This window comes from Bolinopsis microptera, chromosome 5 (assembly GCF_026151205.1).
Source record: "Bolinopsis microptera isolate Bmic1 chromosome 5, MBARI_Bmic_1.0, whole genome shotgun sequence".
NCBI classification, from domain to species: Eukaryota; Metazoa; Ctenophora; class Tentaculata; order Lobata; family Bolinopsidae; genus Bolinopsis; species Bolinopsis microptera.
This window is the reverse complement of record NC_087076.1, coordinates 4,646,650-4,670,069: the sequence shown is the minus strand read 5'-3', so window position 1 is coordinate 4,670,069 and position 23,420 is coordinate 4,646,650. Positions and strand designations below refer to the sequence as shown.

General features: G+C 37.8%; 3 protein-coding genes across 3 annotated transcripts in view; all 3 read right to left on the bottom strand.

Moving 5' to 3' along the window:
* The window catches only part of LOC134815750 (four and a half LIM domains protein 5-like), a 40,168-nt gene that overhangs the window by 15,424 nt on the left and 1,324 nt on the right, over window positions 1-23,420 (bottom strand). The gene's annotated exons all lie outside the window — the stretch shown is intronic.
* LOC134814956 (calcyphosin-2-like) lies at window positions 2,137-14,491 on the bottom strand. The gene is made up of 11 exons (XM_063823322.1): window positions 14,361-14,491; window positions 13,986-14,105; window positions 13,404-13,742; window positions 12,376-12,480; window positions 11,953-12,233; window positions 11,530-11,835; window positions 11,265-11,371; window positions 6,285-6,439; window positions 5,680-5,896; window positions 4,223-4,308; window positions 2,137-3,480 (listed from the first exon to the last, which is right to left on the bottom strand). Exons 1-11 carry the CDS (start codon window positions 14,478-14,480, stop codon window positions 3,391-3,393), a joined length of 1,926 nt encoding a protein of 641 aa, XP_063679392.1. The 5' UTR covers window positions 14,481-14,491; the 3' UTR covers window positions 2,137-3,390.
* Window positions 15,150-16,754, bottom strand: LOC134814881 (uncharacterized). Its single transcript, XM_063823185.1, has one exon. The coding sequence runs from the start codon at window positions 16,752-16,754 to the stop codon at window positions 15,150-15,152; it is 1,605 nt and encodes a 534-aa protein (XP_063679255.1).

Genomic DNA, 23,420 nt, shown 5'->3' with positions numbered 1-23,420 from the left:
GACATTTAATAGGGTTACACATTTTTACTAATATCCTAACTTCAAATGATCATGTCCTTTTATGTGATTATTATTCCTATTATATTTAAAGATTCTGCATGCTCGGAACAGACGGTTGAGATATCTAGTACCTACTTTGCCATCATAGTACGTGGTTGGAAATACTCGTGATCCACTGATCCCTCTTTAAATTTTACCCGTCATTGATCGCTAAACTATTGACTAATCAGGCTGAGTAGGTGCTGTTGATACTCAATAACTGAATAAATAACTCAATAACTGAATTTCTCACTCTTAGTTTTAAGTAATATTAGAAGCTTTACTTAGATATAATATAACATTTTTATGTTTTATAAGTAATAGCTTCTTTTAACAGCTGGTATTGTTGGATGAAGAACTTGCGACAAAGCAATACATTTCTAATGTGAAATATTGTGTTTAAATGTAAAGCAAATATGCGCCGAAAATAGCATAAAAAACTCAAATTGACAGGTTAAAAGTGCAATACCTAACGCTACCTACTACTTCGACTTTTAAAGAACATCTGAGAAAAACCTGGTTGTTGTACATATAAAACTTTAGAACACTCCAACTGAAGAAAGAATAAATCTAAAAGAGATTTACTACAATGACGTTTTGATAACTTAAATGCATTGCGATTAATCATGATGCATAGTATAGGTATCAGTTCATCATTTTTGAATATTTTTGTAGATGAAAACTATGTAGATTTAATTTGTCATGCTTTACTATGTTGAAATGGGATCTATCATATACATGAGTGTATGTATGAAGTGTAACGTTTGTTTTTTAATTTCGTCACGGAGGTATAACTAAAATGAAATTTTGCGATGCAAAACAAAAATAGGCAGCACACCTCGATAAAATAACGTTCACGATCATACAAAATGTCAACATCTGGAGCAAGGGTGTGATGAGTGGTTTGATCGTGCGGTCCGGCCTGGTCACGTCCGTTCGTTGGATAAAAATGAACAATTAATGAATACAAGTTAACATGTAACAAGGAACAGGCATGCTTTCCTGATTTTAGCATTATTATTAATTCCCCTGAAATTTGATCAGAGGTAGATGACACGGTTTATTATAACGGAAGCTGAAGATGTAAAAAGTAAAATGTAACCACTAACCAGCAGTAAGCAGATGTGGTCCAACGATTTAAATGTTTAAGGGTCCAACCTCACCTCACCAATATTACATGCAGACAAATTGAGTTATATACAGTAGGTTTTAAACATTCATTTAATTAAATTTCAGCTGTGTAATCTGCACCATCAGTTTTTGGTGTCATTATGTTATGGGGGATTAACAAATAGTGTACAACAATTGATCAAGAAACTGAAAAGCATCGGAATTAACTGTCGATTGTTCAACTTCGAGTACTTATTTTGAGGCAAATAAGAAACGCGATGAAACGCGCACAGCAGCAAAATTGTACATTTGACAACGACACCCGATTTGTCGAGCAAGGCTTAGTAACGGTTACCTGGGGACCCGGCCAGGCTATTATGTTCATAAAATAAAGATTCGGCGGAATGTAATGACAGGCTGAGCGCCGCCCAGTAAACAACGGCAGCTAAAATGTGCGACTTGGTCGAAATTTGTTCACCAAAATTGTATAGCTGTCAACACGCTACAGTCGCGCTGTCCGTCAGCTTTCAATTCTTCTTGTGCAGTGAAACCCGGCCTAAACTGCTAATATCTTCTAATTTTATAAATACTTTCGGTGAAAATTGGAATGTTTACAACTAAATTGTACAAGCTAATTTGTGTTTAGACTATAAGAGTGACGCACGGTGCGAAAGTCCCGAAAGAATGCGAGGCATTGGAAGGGAGATTATATTTTATATTCCAGCACTTTTCTACAAGTACAATTAACTAATTTGTTTCACTAGCCAGTCAGACTAACATCTACATTTATCCAGGGCAGCATCTGGTATGTCCTTAACTTAAATTGGTTTGTGGTTGATTTTTTGAATTCCTGGGAATTTGAAACATGAAATGGGAAATATTCATTCAGAGGACAATTTTTTTTAAATCACTAGTTTATTATTGTCGAAAATTGGTTGAGGTTCAATCCTTGTTTGTCACAGTTCGAAGAAGTAAAATAATGCGATTAACTCAAATTAAACTATCGACATAAGATGATATTTACAGCGTCATAAATAAATTATTATGGTGATCTGAATTAAAATTGAAGATAGGAACATGAATCGTTAATAAAAATCACGAGGAACATTCACAATAGTGATGGAAAAATGTACTTAACACTTGCACATTCAGAAAAACAATTAGCTAAAATAAAGAAAATAGCTACTTCCAGGCCGGCTTGAATGCTAGGTAATTATCTTTTCCGGCGCAGAAACAGGCATTGTTCGAACTTAAAATATATGACTAATAATAAAACCGAAGAATAAGAGTAAGAGTAAGAGTTTTGGCGCTGTCATTAAAAATAAGGTGTTGAAAAAATAATGAAAGTTTTTAAATTGTGAGCATGCAAAATTTGGACACCTCGTACAAATGGTATTTATATTTTAAAGCAGTTGGATTGAAAACTAATTGTATATGTAATCTGATTATCATAAGCGAGCAATAATTTAACTATATGCTAAGTGAATAAAATGGAACCCAATTAGCCAGCGTTTACTTCTCCGGAAAACATCAGTCCAGCTGACATACGGAACTAAAATAACTACATTGCTCAGGGAATTATAATCAACCATTTGCTGAGCGGGTAGAAGGTCGGCCGAATGAAGTTGTAAATTTAACAAAATAATGATATAATTCAGCTCCATTATTACTGTAAGTGTAATCGAGTTGAAGACCTGTGCTCTAATTATCAATATTAACAATTCACCGCCAATGTCAGTATAAATTAGGCAAAATAATAGGTCACTGCCGATAAAATGAAGGTTGATAAATGATAATGACCGCAAGGCATACCACGATTTCACAAGTCACAACAATAAACAACAGGTCGTATAATCAGGTAACACAATTCAAACCGGACGGGATAATAATATGATATCATGCTATATTTAGACCAGTGGCGTGTGTGTGGGAAGAATATTAAATGGAAATCACTCTTACAGTATTTGGTATACCGCCCTGGATTTCATCACATCATTAAATCTGCAGTTCCTTTCTTCATTCTCTCTCACTGTATATATTAACTCAAATCTATCAACTCGCTGAGTCCTATCAAGGTTACCTAGTAACCAACAGTTTTCTGAGTTAGACTGACCTAATAACTCAGATAATTTCTGTCGTCAGTATTATGGATGTGTCCATTTTCATAGCAACTCCCACAGTTTTCTATGTTGCCTAACAATTAGCAAACTACAATAGTCTTCGTAATTCTAGTCTGATTAATTACACATTCCAGCAATGTTTCATGAAGGTAACAAAAACTTCGTCCTCCTCTTCTGACAGACTCAGTGCTGTGTAGTAATCCACAAACTCCTGCAATAAACATAAATTATCAGTAAAGTGCTGAGTATAGTGGCAAAATAGGTATGTTTTTCGGCGGAGGAAAAAGGGATATGTTAATGATATGCTGCTTTAACGTTGATAGAGTCTATCAACAAAACGCATTTAACCTTTTTGCAAGTCGCCTTATGTTTTTGATTTTGATCAATGGATAAATTGACTTATGTGAATAGTAGGCAAAAACTATACCAAAAAGCAACAAGTCTGTCATCACATATAATGAGGCTAGAGTTACGCTGTAGTTCAGGTTGCCATTCGTCAGAGTACCATTTTCAATAATTCTGCGGTATGCCCTCAAACCGGTACCAAACAAAAGCCGAACTAGTTTTTAGACGCATGGTAATCGACTAGTTACTAGTTACTAGTCAATTGAATAAAGATTACAATGAAACAAATTATAAATACTAGTTCATGTTTCAAGGGGTATAATGTTTTCAAATACAGAGTGTTCACGATACATTAGCACGGTTTCAAACATCTGTAGATTAATTCATGAAGAAGCAATCGGCTATATTTAGCTCTTTTTTTTTGTAAATCGATTACAATTGTGTCAAAACTAGTCCAGATATCAAAAATTTTACAAAATATTCAAATATTGACGAAATTTCGAGAGCTATCGTGTAAAATATATAGATCAGGCTTTTTCTCTTGCAAATAAGCAAGGTTATAGATATTTGACCCTGATTAGTGATTGTGAGTATAAGAATATACTTACACTGTATGTTATCTTCTGATTGAGAGGCCCGGCACTGAAACACTCCAGGAACTCCTCAACTAACTGCTCTTTAGTAGAGGTGCCGTCTGAGAAGTTACTAAATTAGGACTTATTGACAACTTTAGCAACTTTTGTGGATGGGAAGAGGAATCAACCATTGGTGATTGGATCCCTGAAAATGAATCATAAACTCAATTTGATTCTTTCCCAGGGACTCAATAACTGGACATTATCTGCTTTATTGTCACAGGTAAATGTGACCTTCTTGAACGGGATATAAGAATAACAGGATTCAGATTTAAGAGCACCATAATCTTTATAATTTCAGTTTGTTTTGTGTCAGTACAGGACCGTAGCCTGGGCTCCCAATTTTAGTCAACAAAGAATGTGATGATGAATAAATGTATCAGTATCTATTATTTTAAGAATTTTTGTAAGAATTGGATCGCTGAGATAGTGAGATCATTTCTTGTAATTACGTAATTTGTTAACCGAATGTGACCGTTTGTTATTGATGCGCGCGACCGACATACCAATGCCAGCGCGCGCTATATATTGAAATGCTGCACTACGGGTTGACAAACGTGCTTTTTTTACAATTTTAACAATTATCTACACGAAAGAAGGAACTTTGTTACGACGCGCGGGGATTATACTTATAGATATATTGGTCGAAAACACATAGGTCATAGCAGGCACGTAGCCAGGGGGGGGGGGCTAGGGGGGCGGCAGCCCCCCCGGAAAAAATCGAACCCCAGAAAAAAGATAAGCCCCCTAGTCCCCATGGTCGCCTGGTAACTGGGCTGTGTTTATGACTGCAGTCAGTCAAAGATTTGAACTGTGGATTAGTAAATATATGTCATTAAATCCAAGCAAACATTCTAGAAGACTTCTATAATTATAGTCAATAGTGTCCCCTAGACCGTAGGAAATGTAAAAATCTTAAGACGATGAGGCCTGAGTAAGTCGTAAATTCTGATTGGAGAATGCAGATTGCTGTTGTGAAGTTACCAAATTTACGTGAGTACTTGATTCTTTTCAATCCCAGTTTATTGCTGTCCTACAAATTTCTTTAATGCCAAATGTCGTCTAAAACACCCTGTTTCGCAAAAAATTTCCGGGGGGCTGCGCCCCCCTAGCCCCCGCCAAGGGGCTCCGCCCCTGGACCCCGCTGGGGGCTGCGCCCTCAGACCCCTGCCACAGCTTGCTTGCTTTGCTCGCTGCGCAGCTTGATTGGACGCGTCGGCTCGCTTCGCTCGCCGACAGCCCCCCTCAAAGAAAAGTCCTGGCTACGTCCCTGGGTCATAGCAGGATAAGCTTGCTTAATACAATTGATGATACAGATGAGCTTCAGATTTGAGGCAAGCGAAATTATATCATGTTTGAATTGCTACTCTAAATATTTGAGAGCCATTGGCGAAGACCAATATTTAACATCACTTCAATTTCCGACTAACCGGAGTCAGGATTAAGACTGACAGCAGGATTGTAAAACTGGCCGACAGTTTTATACGCCACCTCCCCAACTCTCCCGGGGTCCATCTTTATCCAGGCTCTATACACTATCCCTACCCTTGCTTCACTCATTTCACCCAGCAAGCCCCGCAGAAACTCTCCTACGTCAAGCAATCCACTTCCGTCTTCATCTAGAATATCCCAAAACACAACGAAATCCTGAGCAGGAGGAAGAACGGTTAATTAAAGTTTACACGGAGCATGAGTTTTAATATTTTTGTTGCAGTGCTTTTTGGAGGAAATTAGACAATAGCATTTGATCAGATTTTTAAAATAGCATGCATCAGATTCTCAAGTTAACGCCAGAATGTTTTAACACGGAAACATTTTCAAAATGTGGCTCACGAATAAAATAAACATTGTAGTATAGGAGGTATTGTTATCTTTAAATGTGTATACATTTCAACTCACTGAGCTGACACCTCCTTTTAATTTATGTGTACAGGTGAGGCAGAGTTGTTATTTAAAATTACCATTATTTTCTTCGTGAATTCGAACACAATAAAATACCGTAGATCACGAAAACAACTGTAAACTAACAACAGACCTGATGCGATAGTTTTATTCTGAAAGTTCTGAGGACTGCCTGAAGTTCGTCGGCCCTCCAGAATCCATCCTTATCTTTATCGTGAAGGATAAAGTAGTGACCTAGCCCTACCAGCGATCTCAGAGGGCGTGAACGTAGTTGTGTCCTTATCTGACCTGATAGTGAGATGACGTTTAGGTAATCGTACTCTAGTGCGACACGTACTCTATGTCGCACTAGAGTACGTGTCGCACTACAGTCCGTGAACCTGACGTTTATATGCTGAATTCTTTAGAAATGCTCCAACATTCATATTTGAAATATGAAAATTATACCCTCTCACCATAATTATACATTGGTTCAATTTTCCCCAAAAAAAACTATCAACAATGGAAACACAGTATGTTTTAAATATTTACCCAGTAAGAACTAGTATAACTGGTTTACAGACTGATTACTGAATCACGTGACACGTTACCAGTCAAAAGTATAGGAGGTCACAAATTCAACACTAAGATTTGTGAACGAGAAACGTTTGGAATGAATAAAAATGTATATGATGTCGTAAATACTATTTACGGCAAAGTTATCACAGTGCTGGCAAGCACGAGCGGTGTCTTTATTGGGGGTATACTATGTACCCCCTTTACTATTGTACCCCCTTTACTATTATACCCCCTTTACTATTATAACCCCTTTGGTACTCGTCGGAAGCCTCTTGCGTGCACGCGAAGCGTGCACTCCGGCCGGAGGCGGCGGCCGAAGGCCGCCGCCTCCGGCAGGAGTTTTTCAGGCATTAAGACTCATCGGAAGTCGTTCAGCAGATTTATTTTTAGTTCAAAACATTCTAATTTGATGTCAAAGATGACAGGAATAAAAATAGTTATGTTGAGATTTTTAAGAAATTTGCATAAAATACTCGCCAGCACTGTTATACGAAATTCGGTAAAAAACCCAAAATCGCCATATTCAGGTGCCTTAAAAACCATGTTAAAATTGAGTTAGAGATCTGAAATTTTTCAGGGCGTCTAGACGTTGACCAAATCGACTGCAAAAAAAGTTTCAGGTTTCAGGAGCATCGGGAAGTGGGTTTTCTAGAACCCCTGTTTTACGATAGATTGTCGTGATACATATATACATATACACATATATATATTCAGGGATAGACGCTTTGCCAGTCAATTGTAGCCTGTATTTAATTGTCCATAGATTCAAAAGTATAAAAGATACAGCCATTTCCGACCACAGGTCTTGCAAATAATTGTTTATACTTTAGTTTACATTGTATAAAAAAATTATATGACGTCATAAACACCCCTTGATGACGTCATCAAGTTAACCGTTTTTAAAACTTGATTTTTGACAAAGTAATAACTTTTAAAATTAATTTTAAACCATTAAGGAGTAATTTTATTCAAAATCTGAGGAAATTTTTATCTTAGATAATTGTTCAAGCATTCTGAAAATCTACCAGAAAGTTTTTCTAGCTTGCTCCTTCATAAAGATATTCGTCATTGAAGTTTGTGCTTTTTTGAAGAATTATTTTATAAAAACGTCAATTTTGCGATTTAGTATTCTCTGGTGTTGGGCCATGCCTTGGGTTGTGGAGCTCAGTTCTGCTTCCTATAGGTATAAATTGTGTCATAGGCTAGTTTTAAAGTTGAAAATCGAAAAGTTGCACACGTTGGGACACGCCCAAATTGATAGAAAATCGCTAAAATCACTGAAAATTGCTGTTTTCGTCATTTTCTGTCAACTTTAGAGTGCCGTTGTGATTACAGTTCTTCTTAAAATACTTTGAAACTTTGCATGCTTATCAAGCTATATATAAAACAATTACATGCAAAAATTTACGGCGATTCAATATTGGATGCGCACGCAACGTCCGCTCAAAGTTTGCACGTGCGAAAGGTGAGAATTTTGCTCATTCGTGATTTCCAACAAATTCTGCTTTGCCACGACAGTTTAATGTCATTATATATGAATTTAATGCCAACTTGAATGAGTATTAAGTGGCATATTCAGTCAGTGATCGACCGATATGCTTCCCTAAACACAAGGAAATGTTTTTAAAGGATAGATTTCGAAATCGTTGAAACTTCCTCCTTATTAATGAAGATATTAGTTTATATTTCGACTTTATAAAGTACCCTGACATTATAATCAAAAAGAGATGATATTTTACCAAACCCCATAATCATGGGTAGAGTGGACCGCTGTCAGTGTCTCTCTTTCCCAAACAAAAGGAAATGATATTACTTTGATTGACCGTTCTCAAATGCAAAATGATACCGAGAATGAAATCGGTCGCTCGCTTTTCCCATTCATTTACAATTGTAATACATAATAGATTAAGAAGAACTACCCAAAGGCAGCTGTACTCGGCAATGAAGATTCAATAAACTTCAGCTAATTCAATAAGTAATACTAATAACTACCACCCTTACCCCGAAATACTAGGTATCGACCCGAACGCAACCCAAAGAGATTTTTACAGCATCTGATTGATGTAATCAATCGAAACTTATTACAATTCGTAAGCCGTGAATGAATGGGAAAAGCGAGCGACCGATTTCATTCTCGGTATCATTTTGCATTTGAGAACGGTCAATCAAAGTAATATCATTTCCTTTTGTTTGGGAAAGAGAGACACTGACAGCGGTCCACTCTACCCATGATTATGGGGTTTGGTAAAATCGCTAATAAGTTAATCAGTAAATGTGAGTCAATACTACAGAGTTTTTGACCATTGATTTCGTCAAATTCACAATATAGGATCAGAAGGCTGTTGGACCTAGAATTTGGCCACAAGACAGTCCCCAATATCGTATTCTATGCAGGGTTTTACACTCTGTGAAAAATCTATCCAAACACCGCTTCCACATGACTGGGACAATTTACTCAGTTGAATGTCGGGATGTTGTGCACTGTCCGGATGGTTTTATTTACATTGGTTGGACCATGTAACAACTCATGTTATCTGTACTTATCTCCTCATGTAGATGTACACCACTCCCAATGTAGTCATCCTCTACTTTAGATAGTTCATAAACACCTTCACACGTTTGTAACATCATAAATCCACATTCCCCCTCTCTTTCGCAGTCAGTATCAGATGGATGTTTCATTTTGAACATGTATCTAGGTCTGTCCTTCTCCTTCATTCCCAGATATGACTTGAAGGACTTATTTGGCGTTATCTTATCTCCCACTGAAAGAATGTTATCGTAGCATAATGCAAGTTTTTCACTGCTTCTTATCATTTCTAGTAGCTTTATTAACTGAACTTTTCCCTTCTCGATACTTGAAAGGCGAGAGGACGTAATCTTGGCCATCAAATAAGCACCATCTTTAAAGTTTAATTTTATCTCGTTTTTAATAACCTCTGAAACACTACTTGAAAATCTCCTACAACTCTTTACTTGTCCTTTTCTCTCGTTATCCCATGACTTCAAAGAAGATATGAAGATGTCAATATGGTGTGTAGACAACCGTTGTAAAAGTAGTTTACCGTGAGACAATTTTTCTAAACATTCCACAAATTCTATTAAACCTCCTGAACTGAGAGAGTTATCATCGGTCGATTCTAACAATACTCGATCACAGTGTACATGCTTTTCACATTCCCCTCAGTAATCAACTGTGTGATGTCTTTCAAACTTTGAATACAGTTTTCTACCAGTGACACCTGTTGGCTTTCATGAATGACACTATGACAGTAAGATTTGCCGACGGGGTACTTCTTTTTCGGGCGCTGGCATCTCTTGAAGCTTCTGTTATGAGCTTCAGTACCAGTCGGAAATCATCCATTGACAGATCCTTTAAATCTGATAATCTTGCAGACATTTCATGGTACACTGTTTCGTGTTTCTCAGCACACACAGACAAGTTCATGTGTTTTAACAAATATCTGATACGATCATCAAGACATTCCTGACCGTTTATACGGCACATTAACATCTCCAGAAATACCTTGGAGTTCGAACCTGCCAGATGCAGTAAGAACTTCAGCTGATCTTTGCTCAGTTGTCGGTGGTTTTATTTTGTGTACCGAGCTAGGAACCAAGAAATGTCTTTGAAACGAACTTTTGAGATCAGTGCCTCCATAAACTGTGACAATTTCCATTTACAGTAAATGTAATAACACTCGTTGAACAGGTATACCAGTGACTCATAATACATGGTCTCTACCATGGTGTTGATCTTTTCAAGAAGCCAAACTTCGCAGGATTCAATAAGCCAGTTGAAATCAAAGACAACAGAAATTTTAAACACTTCTCTAAATTCTGATTCTTCGATCTGCTCTATTTTCTGGTCATGTAACAGAGTTAAAGTCATCTCCACTATTTCTGGAGTAAAGTCTGTCATGTCGTGTTCTAGCTGGTAGCATTCTAGTAGAATGTAGCAGAAAACGTTGCTGTTTTCAACAAGCATCTGCTTGCTCTCCAGAAGAGGATCACTGTCACTCAGGTGTATCACGATATTTTCTTCTACCATGCCATGATGTGTCCTCAATGTTCAGCAGAACAAATGCCCTAATTCAAAATTGAGAAAAGGTCATAAAAACATGTTTGTATTTTACAGCTTACTCAGATGACCGAGATATCAAGGTTCGCAGCTATAATCGATGATCATGATTTGCAAAACGTAAATGAGCAAAACGGGTTGAAACTTGAGAAGCAAATAAGAAAAACGGAGGTACAATTTATCAATTCAGATATAGGCACAGTGACTCACAGTGACACACACCTTTTCAAAGAACCTAATCTAATACTCGATATTTTATGTAACATAATATTGCATTAATTTATCAAGTGAAGGCCGAATCGGGGGGGGGGGGGGTGCCATAGCCATTTAGGCCATGGGGAGAATGGTGAAAACCCCGAAATTTCAAATAAATGGCAAATAACCCCCTTCCCCCGAATTAAGCATGTATATTATAACAAAATGTTTACAAAGCTGATCAAGTAAATTATCCAATTGATAGCATGTAAGAAAAACCTTGAATATGCTCTAAATTCCTGATTCTCCATATCTGTTCCGGAGTAACAAAGTCTTTAATCTGTTCTGCTCTATCTGCCCGATCTTCAATCCTACAACCGTCGTAACTGAAACGAATTATATCATAAGGTATCATGTCTGAACACTTAACTTATATATAAGTTATATAAATATATATATATTTAACTCGTCAGCACTCTAAATAAAAAATAATCATATTTTATTGAACACAGTTGAAAAATTGTTGACCAGATTTAAAACGTACACCAAACTGAGGACGTCTTCTTGATCCACGCCCATAACACGAAGCAGAGTATACGGAGCTCGTGTGATGCTAGCCGGCAGTGCTGGGTTATTGCTGGTCGGCAGATCAAGTGTGGACCCTATTTTCAGATCGCGAAGGGAGTAAGAGTTTCCGATCCAGCGTCCACGTGGGTGACGGTATACAGTGCGAGGGAATAGTGGGGAGGCGGTGACCCTCTTTCCGATTTCTTTGTACTCGTACACGACAATTGAGTCGTCTGATAGAAAGTAGAAACCATGTAGATCACGTAAGCTGTCTCTACCGCATCTGAAATAGTGTCTTAAAAACAAGGACATATGGGAGATCTAACAGCGACAATTAGTAGCTAAAAACAATCTATAATGACACAGTTACAAAAATACAGAAAATGTGAGTCTAACAAACCTGCTGATTATCCGTAATCTGAATTTCAGCCGCTTCTGAACTCCCCGATTGTTCAGATTAGAGAATGTAAGTTCTTTGCTGGTCGTATGGAGCGAGTTATCAATTCGTTTCACGTGTGGTATTTCTTTCAGCGCGTAAAAGTCCGCGCGCTCTGACGTGGCCCAGGGGGTGCGGAGGGTGTACGAGTTGGGCTCTTCGTCGGTTGTTTCCGGTTGTGTTAGGTCCTGGACCATCTGTGTTTCTACTGCGTCTTCTTGTCGAGCTCGTTTTATCTTTCCTTCCTAGTGATTGTTTCATCAGTTACATAATACATTGTATAAATGCTTGAACCGATCAGCTAAACGTGAACAATTATCATCAATCATGCTCGATCTCAAGACTGAAATACATGACAACAGTGGATCTCTCTCCCACAAACTTTACCTCAGTTTCAAAAGCCTCAAACCCCAGCTCCTGTCCGGTATCTCTCTCAATGTCTCCATCTGGGTCTGCTCCCTCCTCCCCCTGCTCTGTTCTTGACGTCTCCGCCTAACAAGAGGTCACGTGATTACATGACTATTGACTACTGACGAGGAGGTGAAGTGAATTGTTTTTGGAACAGAACAATATTCTTTCACAATCTACATTATCTTTTTTTAATGAGAAGTTTAAATACAGTTCTTAATCTGGCTATGACTCACGATAAGTATATGAAACAAGAAATGCAGCCGCTTTTCTTTTGTGGAAGGCCGCTCAATTTCCCGATCCATGATGGCTTATTTTATTATATTCAATATAACCTGGGTCCCCAGTCTTTGCTGTTTATAAGCATGGAGATATAGCGGAGTGACAGGCCGAGCGCTGCCCAGTTATGAGTTAATTCCATATTGAATTTGAAAATCGTGTAACCATATGTTTATTGTTTAATTTTTTTTGTTTATGCAACCTGACACAGATCTGTGCAAAATAGTAATACTAACAATAATAACAATATGCTATCAATTAGTGCCTAATGGGATACGTACATATCATGGTGAAATGAACAATTTACTTGGTCAGTTCAGCGCCGCGTGACAACAATTATTTAATTCAGAATATCTCGCAAAATATACACAGGCTCTTTTGTGCCTTCGGCACTTTGAGTCATGGATCAGGAAAAATTCTCAAAATGATTTTAATCTGTGTGTTAAATATTATGACATTACATAGGCCATGACCATTGGATTTTACTGGACTAAATTGAAGTTTTGAGATGGTTTCTATTTTTAGTTCTTGAAGTGACTGCTATCTTGCTATTAAGTGTAATCGGTGAAAGCACTTTAAAATCTTGCCATTATATTATGTTCCTATGCAATCATACACCTGACGCTTATATTATATATATATGTACATTATATATCTTGTTATGATTTGTATCGCTAATAATGTTACTGTATTACGAAAAATGATGCTCGATACACACTCATACCTACTCTATGTTCGATGTCCCTGTTCTCCTTCTCCCTCTGTTCCTCCTTCCTCCGTTCCTCCCTCTGCTCCTCTTTTCTACGGTTCTCCTTATCAACTCCCTTCCTCTTATCTCCCCCGGTGTTAATCTTCCCAACCCCATGAGGTCTAGTATCCCTGTAGGAGGGGTCACCCCAACTCAATACTGACCGGGAAGTATCCACACCACGTGTTACATGGTATTGTGAACTGTCACTCTTCTGTTTCAGCATGCTCAGCTTCAGGGGCGGTACTTGTGTTTTGATAGGAGGAGGTTGAGAGCGACTTTTGTTGATAGCTTCTCGCTGGACTGGAGCTTTAGTTTGCTGAAATGGGGGAGCCAGTGGAGATGATCGTTATTAGAGAAAATGTAATTTTCTACTGAATCAGATACAAGTTTGTTTAGGAGTAAGGAGTCTTGTAGGTGTAAAATAATACAGCCATAGTCCATACTTTTCTCCTTGTACAACCCATGAAGTAGACTAATTTAAGATTTTGAAATGAGTTAATTTAAAGGTGAGGAATGGAAAAGGTCGCTGTACAATAGCGAGTACCCACTGCACACTTACTGTGTTATCCTTCTTTGAGTTATAAGCATTAAGCTCCTGCTTTGCTTTATCCACCTCAGTTTCGTAGTACGCCAGCTTCTTTGCTAGGTTTAGCTGGTCTCGTGTCACTACTGCGCCTCCCTGGAACAAATAACAAATCATTTATTATTCATTTGATTATTACATTAGTTATTACAAAAATGTGGGAGCGTGAAATGCAGACGGCCGAAAATTAATTTCATGTACTGGAGTTGTCAGATTTAATTAGTCGTGAATCACACCTATTGAACTTGTAGGTGTGTATCAACTTAACCGTTCAACATTAAAATATCAAAATGTGTTTTTTACTATAATCACTTTATGATGGGGAATGTAAATTATGTAATCTTAACGTACCCCCATGCTTTTCCCAGAGTGAGTTCTCTGTTTGACCTTCTGATGTCGGGCACTAACAGCTCCCCGAGACTCCGCTCTTGGAGTAGGAGACCCGCTTATACTCAGGTCTTGAAACGACATTCCTGACAATGACAGCTATTTGGTTTTGATTTGATAATTAAAAACTGTAATTGAGTACGTTCGCTAACGGTAAAGAAATAATTTGATAACATTTTGGATCAGATTATATTGAAATAAAAGAAGTTATTTTTTCAAGTATGCAATTAAACACAATAAGTAAATTATAAGTTGCTTGTTTAATGAAGAAAATCTAAACCATAATAACTAGCACTAAATCTCGAAATATCTAAATTGGTGAAACATTATTAAAAACTCAAAACTGGATAATTAATTATTAAGCTATACAACGTAGTTTAGAATTATAAAAGGTTTGACAAGTAGAAGTAGAATTTCATCTATAACGTGAAAAACTGAACAAAAATAATACTCAGTTCAAAACAAAATCTAGTTTAACAACAACGTGCAACTACAAAGTACTTAATGTATATTATATAATGTATTATAGGTATTCAACATGATACTGGAATATTAGTTTAGAACTCGATGAAAAATGTCAAAAGTTCCTCTAAAACACGAAACTAGTTCAGCAAACGCTAATATAGCGAAAATAATATAAATGTCAAACGAAGTTAAATATAACACTAATACCATCCTCTAGTATTGTCCCAAGTAACTCTGCTAACACAGTCCAGTTCATTTTCAATAGTTGAGTCAGGAAGAGTAGCTGCTCTAATGTGAGCACAGCAGGATAACCAAGGTTGTAAGGTAGAAGATGAGGGAGAATGACACACTTCCTGCATCAGACTTAGCCAGGTAACCCACACAGTGCCAGCAGTTGAACCGATTTTCAGGATCCCACTTCTCCTTCAATGTCTCCAGTCTCTCCCTGTTCCTCCCCCAAAACTGGTTTTCCCAATCAGGTTCGTTCTTGGCTGCATGGTTGAATCCTGCTCCAGAGTCTGGTAATTCATCTCGTAATTTCTGTATGAGCCTTTCGTCGAATGTCTCTATTTGAAATACAGACTCTCTCATAGCGGGATGAACAGCTGTTGCATCAGCTGCTACATCCATCATTTTTCCACCAATTATGTAATTGAAAGTGTAAAAACCATTGGAGATCATCCATACGAGAATCTCTTTCATCTTTTCAGGATTATTTTCCACAAAACTCATGGGAACAAGGCGACTAGCGATGTTAAACTCTTTCTGACTAGTTTGATCAGTGGACATGTTCTCTGGGCCACCTCTAGCAGCAAAGTATGATTCAGCACAATTCCAACGGTCCCATTTAATGTAACCCAGTGAAGCAATCTTTATTAAGAACTCATCCTTTTTCAATTCTTCATCAGTGCCTTGGTAGTAGAATATTCCACTATTCAACGTCCAGTAACCACCCCATTTCTGATCGAATGTAGGGGCAGAATCTACGAGAACTCCTATCCATTTTACAAGAGTTTTAGTATCCCATGTTGGCTCATAAAAATCAGTAATAGTAAAGATTATCTCACAGAAAGGTTTGGTAGCATGTAATTTGTAATGGACACTTGTGGTTACTCCAAATGATCCACCCCCTCCACCCCTCAAAGCCCAAAAAAGATCATCATTCTCACACTTACTTGCCGTCACTTTTGATCCATCAGCAGTAATAACTTCAAATTCAACAACCTGGTCAATACCCATTCCATAAAGTCTGGCAGATGCGGAAAGGCCCCCGCCATTCAACCAACCTCCAGCAGCAGATACAGTGAGTCCACCTCCTCCAACCATATGATAATCATTGCCAACAGCTTTATAAGCCTCCTCCCAGATTTGCCCTCCACCAACTTTTAAAACTGCATCATATGTTTCACTGCATTTTTCATAAGCCTTTATGATGTCCCCATACTTTTTAAAGTGTCTCATCCATACGAGGAGTGCTCCATCTCCCATACTTGCCCCTGCATAGTTGTGACCAGTTGTTTTTACCACTACTTGAATGTTGTACTCGTTGGCAAACTTAATAGCTTCTATTATGTCAGTTTCTTCTGACGCTTCGACAGAATACTCTGGAATGTTCCAGCCAGCTTTATCGTCACATTTTTCCTTAGAGCAATCATGATACTGCATGCATCTTCCTTCACCTTTATCCTCTAGGGTATAGGCAGCGCTAGGGTCCACACTTGAGGCATCACATATCTTGTTGTATTCACTGTTATCACTGATGTCATGAAGTTTCCCACCAGATATTTTGGATTTCAGTTCGCTCCACTGAGCTTGAGAAGGCCAGCAGCTACTGTTAGAAGGTAGACAATAATCAAACTTGTCCTTGGCAGAGATAGCAGTAAATCCAACCATAAGTGACAAATAGAGCAGCAAATATACCATTCTGTTGATGCAGTCTGTTGTCTGAGAATCAGGTATGAGTAAACCTTAAATGTTATTATTAAATTGGCTGGGTGGCCTAGTGGTTAGAGCTTCCGCCTTCTGTAAAGAAGGTTCAGGGTTCTAATCCCAGTGTCACTCAGTCTAGGGAGTAGCTAAGGATTCATTGGATCTATGCGATCTCCTCAGTCGACTCAGCCGAATGATAGGAAACTTGATTGAGGGTTAAATGAGGAGGGGTGCCTGTGCCAAAAGATCAAGAATCTTAGGATACTCCTTCAGAACATCTACAATGTAGTGTACTGTAAAACAAGGGCGGTCGAACTATTCGATGACCCTGTAGAGGAATCTACGAACTTTACAAATTAAAAAATTAATTAAATGAAAGTTCTAAAACCTATTATTTCATGATGATTTCAAACAAGAATATGTACTCAAAAGAGTCAATGCAACATTTAAAAAGGGATATTTTGAATAGATGTGTTCATGATATTACATAGTGCGATGATATTATGCAGTGGCGTAACGTTGCCTGTTGGCGCCCCCTGCCGAAAAAAGCGCCCCCCTGTTGGCGCCCCCTCCCCTTTTGGTGCCCCTCCCTAAAATTGAACAAATTAGGTGATTTTAAAGAATACGCCGGTAAAAACTCTAAAACAATGTGTATCTAGAGCAAAACGCGCAGTTTTGCTAGTACTTTAGTTAAGTTTTCGAAATTGTCCCACATTCAAATGACGATTTGGCGCCCCCCTACGACGGCGCCCCCCTGCACAGCGGGGTCAGCAGGGCCTTTCATTACGCCACTGATATTATGTATATGAAAATCATGTCAATCCACAACCTGTACACCCAACATATATCCACTGAACTGTTTAAAATCTTGAAACTGCATCAACCTATCTCTCTGACAAGTTTATTCCAAACAAGTTCCAGAGCATGTAGCCAAACTATGCGGGTCCCCCGACACAAACTTGAAATTTCTAAACACAATTTTGTCTTCAAAGGTACGACTATATGGAACAGTTTGGTTGATAAAATATTCGACAAATGCACTCCTAATGAAAACAATGTCATGGTCCCTGGCTCTAGTAAATTTTCCGACCTTTCCTCCCCCATCTCAATTATCAAGAGCCGTATCAAAAAGCTCTTACTTGAAACCCAGCAATTGACAACACATGGGCGTGAAATTGAGTGGCTCCCCCTAAATAGCTGGGGCATTGAACCAGCTTAGTCAATCAGCATCCCATCCCTTGCATACAACTAATTACAAAAGCGCTAATTATACCTGTTTCAAAAGCATCCTGTCTGGAAGTTCCCTGACTGCCGTGTGAATCTTTGGATCTATTTTTGGATCTATTTTTATATTGATATGATTTTTATATACCTATATATTCCTCGCATAATTTCCATGTCCGCCTGAACAAACCTGGCACCATCAAATCTTACTCTAGAAACCCCAGAACTCATCAAGCCTAGTCTGAATTCAAAACTAGTTGACCAGCTACGTACAGTTTCCTGGACAACTGGAACCTTTTGGGCCATGCACAAGCCAATAGCATGTATGGTCCTGCAGTGGGGTCTCCTTGTCCTTGGATCTGTGTTTTGATCCGTCTTTTCTTAAAATTTTCCATTTGTGTCACTTAGAATCACCTTTTAAAATGTTAATCGACACCACTGGTCCTAGTTAAATTTAGCCATGGCACGACTACTCGAACGTAACAGTTAAATAGGTGTGACATACTATTATATTCTTATAATTATATCATATGAATTGATTGCACTGCTAATAAATAAAATACTTTGTTTTACTAAATACTTTGTTTTACTGTAGACATGTGTGATGAAGTGATGTCATAAATTTTACTTTACTTAACTTTACTTTATAATTCTAACCTGGGTACTTATATAATGGTGGGTTGGATGACACGAAATTAGTCTGAATAATATGATTGTAGTAGATTATTATTATCAAACATGTCAATCTTACAAATGTCAACAATCTTAAAATAATTTAGAACCGAAACGTGATCCTTAGTAAAATTATATGTCCCAAAAGTTATAATAAGAAGTAAGATTATTCAAACAATATACGCATAATATAACAATTACCCTACATAGAAATTCAATATAAATTCAATAGAAAACTAAATAAACACCCTTTAAGTAGTATAAGTAAGCCAGTTTAAAGAACTGGCTCCAAATTTATATCTAATTCTGCTATTTTTACTGCACTACTACTTTTTAACCCTCTCTCTCCTCTAAGAGCTATGACTGTTGTTCTCAAAAGGTCAACTCTTACTCTCTTCCTAATAAATGTCATTGCCTCACTATATCGTTGGCCTGATTTCCTAGAAAGTTTATCCGCTAATTTCTTGAAGAACTTATTAGCTTCCCTTCCCATACCCCCAGTGGTTGATAGGACTATCGGTGTAAACGTCCCATGTTCCACTTCTACAATCCTTTTATTGTATAAATTCTTTTTCTGTCTCTCGTGGCTATTGTACATAGTGGTTGGAGATCCAAGAGCCTTATTGGAAGGAGCTTGAGCATGAAATACTCTTACATCTAAAAATGCCCCTTCCAATGGGTTCCATACACTCCTAGCACTAACATCTAATCTAGCTCCATCTGCTTTGTTGGCCCCTGCAGAAAGTTCTCTCCCGTTGACAGGAATGAGGAGAGGTTCAGTGGTAACATCTTTACAGCCAGCAGTTTCTAATAGCTCTGCTATCACATCCCTCAATGAGTTGTGGCGAAGAGATACATATCCACCCCTTTTGCATATTAATTAGTGGTTTATTGAGTTGTCACTTCCACATACACATTTTCTTGCAGCATCTTTTATCCAAAAGTTGTACCTTAGGGCTAGGGCATCATTGAATTCTTGCTTGTTGAGACAATATCCGAATGATTTGAGCGGGAGTGACGAAAGCCAGGAACTTGCCCCTTTCTCTGATGTAAGATCTCATTGCAATTTTTGGGCTTCATTCAGGTCATTTGTAACCTCTTCTTTTCTCTCCTTGAAAAACTCTTCCCTTGATTTTCGGATTTCAGTCTTGATCTCTACTAGTTTTTCCTGATCATCAAAAAAATCTTGTTGCTGGTTGTATATTGCTTCTGTAAGATCTAATGTTACTTTGCAGGAATACTCGTACTCTAGGTCAGACATCAAACTCAGATCGTATATACCAAGACCCCCTTCTTTGACTGGTAATGCAAAGAGTTTTCTACTGGTTTGGTCGGTTCCAAACGACCTGTCCAATATTGCTGGTATAAAGGATTCTTGAATTTTGTATTCTAGTCTCCTGAGGTGTTGACTGATACCAGGTGTTGTTCGACATACATAATTCCATCTTTTAGATAGCCCATAGTTGAACGCAGAATAAGCTGCCTGAGGTTCCCTCTTGGCAATATCTGCCAGATCTTCGATATCGTTAATCCATTCATCAACTTTACTATCTAAAAACGTTTTTGTCCCCTCCTCAGTTCCAATGAATGATCCAAGATATCTGTGTCCAACCTCTGATATTTGTAAATCTGGAAACATTTTTTCTGCTTTTTCTTTACAATGTGGTTTAACAATGAGCCATGTTTTGGCTGGCTTGGGATAATAGCCAAACAGTGGCCCGATTTCATTAAGTTTTTTTTCCCAAAAGTCAAATTGACTTGTACTCAAGTATAAAAATGTACTCAAGTATAAGATTGTAGTAGAAGTATGAGTAAAGAATACATGGGCTGACATTACTGAGCTCATGAAGACTCCAATATATATATAATAATATAATAATATAAATTGGGAGTGGTCTTAAATATCCGAATATTTAATTTTTACTACAGAATCCTCAAACCAGTAGTTTTGCCCCTCCTGTATAATGCCTTCAAGGAGGCCGGGGGTCTTCATAAAATTTCTTTCGAAATTGATTTTATAGTTGTTTCTGGAACTAATAAAATTACAAAATCGTCGACATGTAGCGATATTTATTTATAGGTTTTTGACATACGTTGCATGCCACTTTTCGCGATATTTGTGATACGTAACAAGTATCAAATAGGTTTGTATACTTTTCCTGTACATAACAGGGGCAGGGGCCACCATTCATTGCTCTAACCAGAGCCCTCTCGCTTGCAGTAGCGCGCGACCGCCGTAGGCGGCAAAAGAAACAAGCGCGTCACGCAGTACGCGTAGACACATGGCTATGTGAACACCATTCACACTAGCACACTTTTGCTATAACAATACTTTACCGAGCACACTACTCAGCTCCACATGATCCACAAACTAACCATATTTGCCACCCACGTTTCTCACTCCTAATTCATCATTTGTATTTGGTCAATGCTATTCCCACTATTTTGCTTCACACTTAAAACACGCTTACATGTACACAGTAAACATGAACACTTTGTAGGTTTACAACCTACCAGGACGCGCGCTGAGTTGGACTCGTCGACTGTCCAATATATGGAACAGATATTTTACGAGTGGCGCGAAAGCACATGGTTAGGTGAACGCGCGGCGCGTCGAAGCCCTCCAAAACTGTGTAAGTGTAAAATCAGTAAACTTTGAACCCGTCAGTTGGAAATAATAAAAGGTTATTCGATAGATCAATACAGTTCAATACACAAATAATGAAATTAATGTTTCATTACATCATACATGCTCATTGCTACTATAATTTTTCTTGCAACCACATCACACATCACACATGAAAATCGGCAAAATAGTAGAGGCTCTTACGGGCATTGTCTGCTTGATACGCTAGGGACCCCAGATACACCTTACTAGACGTATTTTTGACCGTAGAATCGATTAAAAGTAGTTTCAAGATGATTGGACTGATTTTTCTTGGTTAAAATCGCAAAAAACCGATTTTTGGGCCAAAAATAGGCCAAAAAACCATGTTTTTTGATATTTAGAGCAAGTTAATTTTGTTGGCATGTCGTCAAAACTTGCATGGAGATAGCTAAAAGACAGCCACAGTCCACACAAGATGGTATAAAAATAAAACAAATCCCTCTATTTTTTTTGAGGTAAAAATCCAAAAAAGTGTTAAAAATTTTGACTTTTTTGCTTGAAGTTTGAATAATTTTTTGCAGTTGTATTAAATCAACTCAAAAATAGTCACATCGTGTTTGCCTAAATTTTTCCTTTCTGAGAAGTACCCACTTCATATACTTAATCGAAGTTTGAATATTGTCACTCCGCAAGCGTTTTTGCCAAATTTTCGACGCGCACTACGCGCAAAAGCATTTAGTTGTTATCAATTGGCACCCGCGCGTTCATCATAAATTTCAAACAGCTATAACTCAGCGAGATTATGTCTGTTCTAGCTCATATTTTCACACCAAATAGAAAATGATGTGATCTTATTGCTGACAACATATGAATATGATTTCTTTATTTGCCTTAGAGTAATAGACTGTCAAAGTTTAAAACGCGCATTGGTATAGCACGTGACTAATAAGGCCAAATCTATATTTCTTAACATGTTATCGATCCTTAGACATCATACTATTAAATTGTGTCCAATTAGCGGTTAGGTCTCTAAACTCGTAGCAGAAAACACGCCTTTTTGCCCGTAAGAGCCTCTACTAAAATGCAAAGAATTGACATCGTATCGTGAATCAATCAAATATTTACACAATTTAAAATTAATTTTCAAAACACGTTTAGTTCAGGGATGAAGTTAAAAACAACTACAATAAACCAAGGGGTTTTGCACTTTTTTGTTATCTTCTTGCCTATATAACCACGTAGGGCAATAAAAGTCGTTCCAAACCTTGCGAATCTTTTTTAGCAAAACAATATTTTTATTAAAACAAAATTTATACTTAGCTATAAGCGCGCGCCGCGCCTATATAAAACGGTAAACTTAAAATATTGTCAAGTGTCAAGATAAACAAGTTTTGCGAAATAATTTAGCATGCTGTCTTTGTAAGATATTACAATTGTACCTGTGCCAGTTCTGGGTGTGATGTGATGTATTCTCTTCCTCGTATGCCTTACATGTATTATTAAGTCGCTTTTATGTATTCCTACGTCGATCATTCTTCTTTCTATGAGGTACTCTATCTGTTGACTAACCTATTGTGAATGTGAGAAATACAGCCAGGGTGAAGGTAGCCCTCCACTTTCAAAACTCTCCACGTATTTATCATTGTTCTCGTTCTCTTCGTAGAATTCTTGGAGAGTCTTCGTATTGCTTGATCAGCAATTAGGATATGAAATCCTCATTTGAAGGAATGTCATATCAAGGTTACCTTTGTCTACCTTCTGTAGCTGAGGTTCAAATTTCATATCATAACATACCTCTCGCAGGAGATGAACCATTGTGCACTGGAAGAAAACTGAGAAAATTCAAACGATGGGAAAATTCAAACGATAAGCCATTGTGTCAATGATGTTATTGTGGGTTATCACAACGTAGCCCCCTAGCTAACATGTAAAGAGGTGGTCACTTGTTTTTCCACATCCCAGTCTTTCCTTTCGTTAATAATCAGGTTACTAGCTTGTTGTTTCTTTGTTGCTGCTTTCTTTTTCCATGTGCTATAATCAGTAGTGTCGTCTAAAACTGGTATCTCGCGATGACTCATAGTAGACATCATGGGGTAGGGATGAGGTTGTAAGAGTCTTTTGATAAG